Source organism: Sander vitreus, chromosome 7 (assembly GCF_031162955.1).
Source record: "Sander vitreus isolate 19-12246 chromosome 7, sanVit1, whole genome shotgun sequence".
Classification (NCBI taxonomy): domain Eukaryota; kingdom Metazoa; phylum Chordata; class Actinopteri; order Perciformes; family Percidae; genus Sander; species Sander vitreus.
In genome coordinates, this window is record NC_135861.1 from 16,487,169 (window position 1) to 16,497,386 (window position 10,218).

Genomic DNA, 10,218 nt, shown 5'->3' on the forward strand with positions numbered 1-10,218 from the left:
TCTGTATTCCATCATCCCAGTTGTCTCTTCTTGTCACTCCACGTCTCCTCATCCCTCTGTCAGTTTGTATTTAATTTAATGTCTGCCCCTCCTTCTTCTGCTTCCTCCGCTCTGTCGCTTTCTATTTCATCTCTCCTTTTTGCTTGCCACCCCTCCCACTCCGATCCCAGTCTAAATTCCATCCCTTTGACGAAAACACAGTGGTTGATAAAATGCGTAACCTTGCCTGGGCAGGTTAATGAGAGATGGAGGGAGAAAAAGGAAAAAGGACAGAGCCACACAGATAAAAGGTTAATCTTTTAACAAGTCCTTATACACATGGAGTCAAAGTGCTGAGAGAGGGGGGCGGGGGGTTAAACAACAAACACAATAAACAGATTTGATAGTCAAGCTCTCCGTAAGGGGGAAATGGGTGACAAGAGTATGGGTAATAAAAGGGAGAAACAGTGGTTGACGGAGACAGCATTTTCTGTCAAGCTCTGTCTCTTCTTCATGACTTTCACTCTGCATGATGACAAGTGTCTGCTACTGTTTCCATTGGTCGAGGCTGCCACCAATCAGAGCAGAGGCATGTAAGGTGCCTTTAGGTTATAACCAACCCTAAAAACAAGATGCAGAGACAGGGAGAGAAAGCCAGAGTGGGAAAGGGAGTGTGTGTTTTACTGAGACAGACCAAAGCAGGCACCTACTTTACAGTGCATTGAAGACCTTCTCTTCTGAAGCTCCCTGTGAAATTAAACAATAAAGAGGAAAATGCTTGTTAGCTGTTAGTTGGATACCACTGCAATTCCTCCTGACTGTTGTGGAGAAGAAGATCTTGGCTCTGTAGCCTCCCCCTGTGATTGGCTGTCACACTGTAGGCTCCCCCTCCTCTCTCTGACTCCCCTCTTCTCTCTCTCTCTCTCTTTCTCTCTCTCTCTCTCTCTCTCTCCTCTGCTACCAACCCCCTCCATACTGTCCTCAGGCTCACCTGAGCCTCAACTGCAGAAACGCTGGACCTCCTCCTCCACACACATACACACACACACACACACACACACACACACACACACACACACTTGCACGCTCTCTCTCATTCTCTCTCTCATGTACACACACTCAGCTTTTCACCTGGAGAGGGCAGGCGCAAGGGAAGGCATGTGCAGCAGCAGCAGCAGTCTCTCCTCACATCGAGCGCTGCCTCTCTGAGTTGCTTCTTTCTGGAGAGTGGAGAGGAACTCTGAAAAAGAGATTTTGGAGCCATTGTCCCTTGGCGAAAGCAGGCAAGACAGGGGCAGTGAGGGAGCACTTGTAAACCCAGGGACACCAAAGGCAACGCACATCATGATTTTGGGTGAGTTGTCGCTTTTTGGTGTATGGGATTTTGGAGAGGTTAGTCATGTTGTTAGATCACTAATCCCTACTTAAACGTGGCCACCAGCAGCTCTTTATTAATAGTGTGCTCTGCTTGGTTTCCATTCCACACAGACTGTCTGTCAATACTGAGCTCTGGGATGAACCTTTAAATCATGGTTACTGCTTGCAATTATGATAACAGTGTGCCATTAATATGGCATGTGTGAGTGATGACAGGGAAGGTCAAAGTGTTTGGAGCTGGACTGCATCATTATGGACTGTTTGGTCATGTGACCAGGCTCCACCATTCTCATGTCTTGCCAGAAAAGGTGAAGTGACAAAGATGCTATCATATCTACTGATAAGTGATGAAATGCTAATTTATACAACATAATTCATTAAGTATATATTTTATGGGGGATTTATTACAGTTTCTACCTAACCTTTCCTTATAACCTTGCTAACCAATGATGAGCAGACAGGTCATCACACAAATGGCATTTAAAAAAAAAGAAAACCACAAAAGATTCAGCCCTCAGTTTGCAGCACAGTATAGCTTTTAGTTACTTTATTATACAGGTTTGTTCTGTTCTGAGTCAGCCTGCACTTTCTTCTTTAGTATTCTGGTCTCATAGTGGCCATGTCTGAGAGAGGGGATTCTGTGTGGTCTCTGTGCCCTACATAGTCAGCTTGTATTCATACAGAGGATGGGAGCTTGCCACTGTAAGTCCAGCGGTATGACCGATCCTGGGTTTGCTGCTGTGTGGTTAGGATAGGCAGAACGTGTATGTGCGTGTTTAATAAGCAATGCAGTGCCTTTCAGCTTGTTAAAGTGTTCTAGAGTCTTCTAATTTGTGTATGTCTGTGAGACTGTGTGAGGTTGTTTTGTGTGCATTTGTTTAAGTGTGTGTGTATGTGTGTGTATGTGTGTGTGTGTGTGTGTGTGTGTGTGTGTGTGTGTGTGTGTGTGTGTGTGTGTGTGTGTGTGTGTGTGTGTTGCTACATTCTCTTCCCGGAGAGGCCACTTTGTTTTAACGCATGCCTGGGCTGATTCAGGAGCAGCTCTGCTCCTCTGCTCTCCCGGCAGGCATGTTTTTCAAAGAGACATCTCTAATGATTATAGGGAGTCATGTAGACTGAGGTGTGCAAGTTTGAAGTGTGCACGTTAAGGGTAGGTATTCCTGTGAGCTAAAGGCTCCAAGCGAGTAAGTAAAGTAAATGTCTCAGAACGACTCTCAAATTTGTCTTTTGTTTGTTTTACATGGTCATGGTCTGTTTTTGGCTACATTTCCAGTTTCTGGCGCTGGTCAAAAAGGAAAAGTTACCTGACTTGAGCCTCATCTAGCAATTAGACAAGCACGGCCTTGATCAGGGTGCAGATGGTAGCAACTACTGTAAATTTTATTTGGCCATGACGTGCCCTCAACTACAGCTGTCTCATGATAACAAACCATAGGTAGACTTGCTTATAAAAGCAATGGTTTGAGCTGAGGGTAGTTATTACAGTGTGTCTATTTTAACTGTTTAGCATTACATTGGTGAGAGTAATAAAACATGGAATGTGACTTCTGTTATGCAGTACCATTAATTCTGCCTTTGCAGGAACACTGAATGCTGTCCGTATAAGCGCATTCTAGGTACGGCTGATTTTTTACAGCAGGCTGAATGGCGTTTAAACAGCGATAATGTACTGTAGCTCAGATATACTGAATATGTGTGTGTTTTTCACCACGTGTAATGGTCCATAAAATCTTCCCCCTTCACACCTGCCAAAAAAGCTGACCTAGACTTCTCATTAAGTTGTCACTTATAGGCATCTTCCATTATTTCTGTTTGAACATTGAGATTTTCCAGTGCCTAACATTCTGCTCCATTTGCGTGATGATGTGGCTGCTGAGTGATTTGACATTTCTGGCTTTCCTCCTCTGAAAAGGGTAATGTCATTGTAATGACCTTTACAATTTTGATGCTGGCTGATGTGGACCCCCAATCAGCAAATTTCTGGATTTAGCTCGCTGATATAAATCTGCACATTTGTGATAACATATCTCTGAAAAATATATATATAACTAAAAACAAAGTGATAATGAAATGCAATATATGTACGGTGTGAGTATGCCTGTGTAAACCCTATCACCACATTAGCAGCTGTGTCTGTTTGGCTATTCGTCTATTCCTAGCTTTTGTTTTCTATGACCTTGAGCAAACAACGTTTCCCAGTGCAGCTCTGTCCTTGACGTTGTGTTCACAAGTCCATGATAACTAGCTTCGTAGGCAAACCAGGCCCCTGGCAGAGGTCTTTGGCTGCTGTGATAGCGATGACAGTCCTGATGCTGATAATGGCAATAGATGTGTGATTGTGCCGTACAGTGAGCTCTAAACAAAGCCACGGGTAGCCAGCTTAGCTGCCTGCCTGACATGGGCTCTGCACCAAGTTAGGGGTATACAGTATGGGGCTGCTGGCTACTGATACTGTGTGTTTGTGTATTAAAACCTGTGTGTTATCTGGGCAGAGAACAAAGCCAAGCAGCGGGAGAACAATGGCAAGCTAATAGAGAACATGATCACCGGGCTCCCGTTGAGCCTCTCGATTGACTGTGGTGTCGTTGTGATTAGCCGCCATGTTGTCTCAAAAATTCTCCTCGCTGATGCCTGGAGGGAGCTCCTAGTATGGAGTCCGCCTTTAGATAAGAAATGTTTATCACATCCTCTCACTGGCACCTAACATGCTGCATGATGATGGCCTGACAAGCATTCCTGGGACATTCCACTTAGTTAGCCTCATCTCAAAGTTTTTAGGGGGAGTCTCAGTCATGATCATTTCATGTTTGGATGTTGTTTTTTGTCTCATCTGTCTTGTCTGTTTGAGTCAGAGCGGACCCCATGAGCTCAGGGCCATGCAGTCTATCTGTCTCTTTGTCTATGTGTTTGTGTGCCCACTCTGGGCTCATCTGTCTTCATAAAATCTGTCTCTGTGTTGACCTGTCTGCATAGCTATTGCTCATTCCATTCAACGAGCTCTCCACCCCCCTTCCTCTAACAGCCTGCACACACTCACCTGGTTCCACAGGTCAGCTCAAAGAGACACCGGCGAATGCGTCTTTGAGCACATCAGCAGTCCCCCCCCCCATTTTCTCCATGACTGCTCTGTTCTCTTTGTTTATGTCAAAGTGACACAGTAATTATAACTCCTTAATGAGCCAGATATTTGGTATGCATGGCACAGTTTGTTCCATTAGCCTTCTTTGCAAATCCAAGATATAACTGGAACTCTTTTGTGCAGCGGAAACTTAAGAATTCTGCAGTGAAACAAACTATGCATGGCTTTTTTGCATGGCTATATCTTAATGCTTTGGAAACACTGATATATAAACTTTCATAACCTGTGAATACTAAATCTTGCTAAATCAATCTTATTTAAATTAAAACTTAAGCGCAACCTTTATATTTTTTCTAGCAACGGGGCCCACTGGCTTCAAATTTCACTATGTTGTTTTGCAGAATATCCTCTTTCCATTCACTGGAAACTCATTGAGGAAAACATATTCCCAACTTAGTAATTAGAATAGGCCACATATCTCAGGAGTGACCTAGGATGCAAGATTAATGTGACACTCATCAGAAGGTAGACTGTACTGTGTGTGTGTGTGTGTGTGTGTCTGTGGGAGATGATGTGGGTCTATGTATGTGGGTGGGTGGAAGTGACAGCACTCTCTCTTCTCTCTCTAAGTCTTGCTCACTCCTGGTTTGTGGAGTGGATTTCTCAGTCAAAAAGCCACTATAACAAGTCTCTTCCCTTCTTGCCCTCCCTCCTTTTCCCTGCTCTATTGCTCCATTTGTTTATGCTGGAGTGGCTGTGTGTCAGCAGGTTGTCAATACCGTCTGTAAGAGACTTTAATGAATAGGCCTGTTATTGGACTGGTGGGAAGGCAACCCATTGTGTCTGGGAGTGCATCTGTGTGTGTGTGTGTGTGTGTGTGTGTGTGTGTGTGTGTGACCCATCAGTGTGTGTAACACTGCAGAGCAGAGGGAGGTGGAGGTGTCTGTTCTGCTCTGACTCCCACTGCTTCATTGGCCTCACTGCAGTGCCCTCTGTCAGAAACCATTCACTAAAAGTAAAGGCCAGAACGGAGCAAAAGCGCACATGGTTTCATTTTGTGAATTAGAGTGATGAGGTCTTTTCTTACTCAAAACACACACGGAATGTATACATGATGCCGTACTTGCATACACTCAAATAAAATGTACAGTTTACGCAACACACACCAGTGCCGGCACCTGCCACCACAAGCAGCCTGCTGCTGTTGCTCTGTGAAGCACAAAAAATGCACCTGTGCGTGATTATGGTGTCACATTAGTGCATTCACCAAGGCAGCCCGCTCACTACTTACTGGGAATCCTGGGGCTACAAGACACCTGGGAATTGAAGCCTGGAAAATGTTCTGTATGCTTCAACAGTCACTCTGATCACAATGTGGAAAGAGGCACAGATGATTCTTTACGCTACAGCTCTCTAGTGTTTTTAAAGAGGAACTGTTGCCTTTATCATAAATATATTTATTGTCATCTACTTTCCTTACATTTTAATTCTGATGTATTTTATTGTCAATTGCCTTTTGTTTGTTAATGTTCATGTATTGTGACATTGTTCTTAAGGACTTCAAATGCATTTACATCTTGTGAACTACAAATAAGTTAAACTCCATTTCCCATGTGTACTTCCTTGACATATCAGGTGCACCGTTTTGCTACAGGTTTTAAGGATTACCTTATGTCAAACATTTGCCCTGATGAAAGTCTAGAGATAAGTCTGGCTTTATTATTAAATGCTTGCATTGTACTTGTGTACTACATGTGCAAAAACATCTTTCCTTCATCTCACTATAACCGAAAGGCATTTTAGAGAGTTACATTTCAGTGACATAACTATGTTAAAAGGCTGATTTTATACTCTCAAAGCATTGGTACTAAAATATTATTCAAATACAGACTCAAATATAGACCAGAGACCAACAATGTATACAGACATAATCAGGTTTGCACATGTTGTGCAGGTGCACTGTAGAGATATGAAAAAAACATATGAGCTTCAAAGCACCCATGCTTGACCACTTTTATTTTAATAGTACATTGTAAAAATGTTAATCGCATTTTATATTTCTTTTTTTATACGGGACAATCTGCTGCTGCAGGGCTTGAAATAGCAGAATGCTATACAATGCTATACAGTATATCAGATTTATAAAAATATAAGAGGTGCATTTTCAGTCAATGTCAAATTCAGCCGTTGTGTTTTTTCTTTCTCGCTTATCAAATGTAGAAATGTAACATTAAAGGGTGCATGAATAACAATTTCTTAAACGGCGGCATAGCATAAAAAGGTTGAGCAAAGCTAATGTTTGGCGTCGATGGATGTTGCATTAATCATGCCTGCTCTATGTGCTCAGAAGAGAAGAGGGGTGAGAGAGAGAGAGAGAGAGAGAGAGAGAGAGAGAGAGAAAATGGAGTGAAAAGTGAAAGTGAAAGAGAATTAGCTCCATCCAGCTCTGGAGGGAAGAAGGAATTCCTCTGAGTGCTGTTGAGATAGAGTTTGAAACAAAGACCAAAAGAGAAATCAATTCTCCTTGAGATCCAGCAAGGTCAATTCATAGGGGCATGGCTAGAGAGGAGGAAGCTAAAGGGGGGGGGGAGGAGGAGGAGGAGGAAGAAGTTGATGAAGCAACCAAAGAATGGTAGAGCAGGATTGAGTAAGTAGTGTAGGAGGAGAGAGACTTAAGGGAGCATTGAATGGATAAAGGCAGAGAGGAAATGAGCTAACAGCAAGATGAGAGACTGGGTATGGAGTGGGGGTGACGATCCTTTGGTTAGCTGGCATACGGGGAGGAATACATGCTTCCTTCCAACAGCAATGCATTGAGCTGACTCATACAAAGGGGAAATGTGAGCAGTATATCTGACACACTGTTGGGAATGTTGCCCTACAGCCCTGCGTGAATTTTAGTCATTGCCACAAGAACATCTCCTCACTCTGTGACTCTATCCATCCAAACAAGCTCTCACCTTACTACCACAGGGTTAGCCAGGCGCACAGACTGAATGAATACTACTTGCTTTTGCTTCCAAGAAGTCTTGAGCTTGCTTCTAATCCTTAATGTTACATGAACAGCTCAAAATAGCCTAAATCTCCACTCGTAGCGCCTTCCCCTGAATACTAAATTAGACTAAACTGTACCAATATGTTTTAATAGTGTATATAGTGGCTGATGGGATGTAGAAAAGCATTGTGATAAAATGTGGCTGTAGTTTTGGCACAGACTTGCTCTCTGTGTCGTCTTGCCCATTGACAGCTACTGTAGCTATACAGCTGGAAACTGGAAAAGCTATAGTTCAACGTTGGGTGAGAGTCGGAGAAGCCTCACTAGCAGGTAGTTATGGGATCTGTGTGGCGCAGGGCTTATTGCAGGCGTCTGGTATGCACACCTGTCTCCGCACAAGTTCTTCCCTGAACAAGCGGCCCTACCCCTTAGAGAGAGAGAGAGAGAGAGAGAGAGAGAGAGAGAGAGAGAGAGAGAGAGAGAGAGAGAGAGAGAGAGGGGATAAGGGGCTCTGCCAGGACTTGCACCACAGCTCCCTGCACCTGCCTGGGGGAAGCGGGGGGAGGATAAAGGGAGGATCAGGAGGGTGAGGTGCCAGAGGTGTGGATTAGAAGGCTGTAAGGGACACAGGGGTAATGTGGTATCTGAGTTCATCCATTTACAGTATGCTACTATGTTTGTTTGTATCTTATTGCTTGTGTTTGGCACACGTATTTTAGGCTCTTGGTTTCCTTCAAGGTCAGTTCTAATGTACATTTACCAGAGCGGTTTTTGTGCTTGTGTTATATGAAGATCCAAGTGGGGAGATTGTAGCCTGGACTAAACTGACTGTCAGTGTCTCCTATTGTAGTAGCATTCTGATACACGGATGGATGAACTCCTGCTTCAGCACAGCTCTCAGCTAAAACTGAAACTCAGACAGTGGCTGGCAATGTGGTTCAAAAGAGCACTAATGAAATGTAACAAATAGGAGGCAAAGAGGAAGAATGGAAGCAAGCATTTTCCATAAAATTAGTCGACACCGGTGCAGTTGGCCCGATGAAACAGGAATAACAGCATAAACATAAGCAACTTCACACTGCATTCTTCACATCTGAATAATGTTGGTTAATGTTTGGGCTTGTAATGGGATTATTAAAGCGGCATCAGGGGTATGACGGTGTGTCTGGAGCACAGCAGTAGCTAGCCCATATACATTGTAACAGTTTCTGCCTCCATTCTAAATTTTCTCATTTGTACCCGTGATGGCTTGCGTAAATGTGAGAGATTGTATTTACAGAAGCACTGAAGTTTTTTGTGTCTCCGTGCTGGGCCAATAATCACCAGCCAGCCACTGCCACAAATCTTCATTAGAGGATTAGCCGACAGGGAGACAGCTTGTGTTCTTTTGCTTTTATTGGTAGACCTGCCGTTCAGTGATTTCAGCCTTGGCTTCTCCCCTTACCGTCTCCTCTGCTTAAACCTGTGAACATAGAACCATGCTCACCTGAGAATCACACACTCACACCACATGCACACCTATATGTACACTCCTTCTTTGTCTCAGTCTTTACCCTCGTTTTTCTATCTTTGTCTTTCTCCCACATATGCTTAATCCCACATGTACATAATGCTCACACATCCTGTCAGTTCGTTCCCTTAAGCTGCCTGGCCGGCACTCATACTCAAGGCAGAACAAATTAAGGTCACAGCACGGAGAGCCCAGCCGGCAAAGGACAACAGGATCTGCCAAGTGTGTCTGTGTGTATGTGCGCGCCTATATTGTTTTGTCTCTTCTGACCTCTAAACAGTGGCATGACTCCAGAGAGAGCCGTTGTCAAATGGCTACTGTCCACTCAAAGGAAAACTGACCCTTATTGCACCATTTTGCAGGAAAATAGGTGTCATTCCCTCTCTTTGAATTCAGGCTAGAAAACAGAGGGAAGAATGCTCTTTTGAAGGCTCTTTGATATCACCTGATGAAGACTACGGGATTAGATTCCCTCTTGTGCCGGCTGAGAGTGTTGTGACTCATCTCAGGCTGTTGTTGGCCCATCAATGCTGTTCTGATCCCTGAGGGTTTCTTTCTTTTCACATACTTTGGTGGTGAGCATACAGTACGCAGCAGTCAAGCCCACCTGCACCACGATAGACAGATAATAGACAAATAATATAGAGAGATTAGAATCATCATCTTCAATCCAATGACTTTACATCTTCATATGTTCTTGAAATGGTGCTCCTATCTAACCTAACCTTTCAGCACTTGACTAGAAGTAGTAGTACATAATCAGACTGGCTGGTCCTGGCGGGGTCAAGAAGATCCAGAGGGCTCGCCTCTGCCAGCCCGGGCCTCAGACCTCCCCTAAAGGGCAATATCGTATTCTGCCTGGCTGTGCGCACCTGTGTAATCCATAGCTGCAGGGAGGGTGACCTTCTCAGCAGGCAGCCTCACAGCAGTCTGCGATACAGGCACTCAAGGAAGAGGACAGGCTGGGCAAAAAGGGTGCTGGGGGCAGGACATGAAAGTTCTCAGATAATTACCCTTTCATATTACACTCTCTACATGTGGTTGCTCTCTCTGTAATGCAACAGCTACAGTATGATGAATATTAAAGTGCTATTTTCCAAAGGGCTGTGTTTTAATTACAAAAAGAAAAGAAAAAAACATCTGCATCTGTTTCATGCCTCTAAACTATAATGGATTCAGTTTTTAAATATACAAGCATAGACTTTACTGTTTAATACATTGAAAAGTTTTCTATATCAATCATTTTGTTAGTGTAACAACTTCTAATGGCGTGTAGCT

At 43.8% G+C, this 10,218-nt stretch overlaps 1 protein-coding gene across 1 annotated transcript in view; it reads left to right on the forward strand.

Annotated features, from left to right (window-relative positions):
* The first annotated feature begins 1,006 nt into the window (after positions 1-1,006).
* Positions 1,007-10,218, forward strand: part of znf385a (zinc finger protein 385A) — a 55,523-nt gene continuing 46,311 nt past the window's right edge. Inside the window, exon 1 of the mRNA XM_078254978.1 lies at positions 1,007-1,333. Within this exon, the coding sequence (XP_078111104.1) occupies positions 1,324-1,333 (10 nt within the window). The 5' untranslated portion in view covers positions 1,007-1,323. The remainder of the gene's footprint in view (positions 1,334-10,218) is intronic.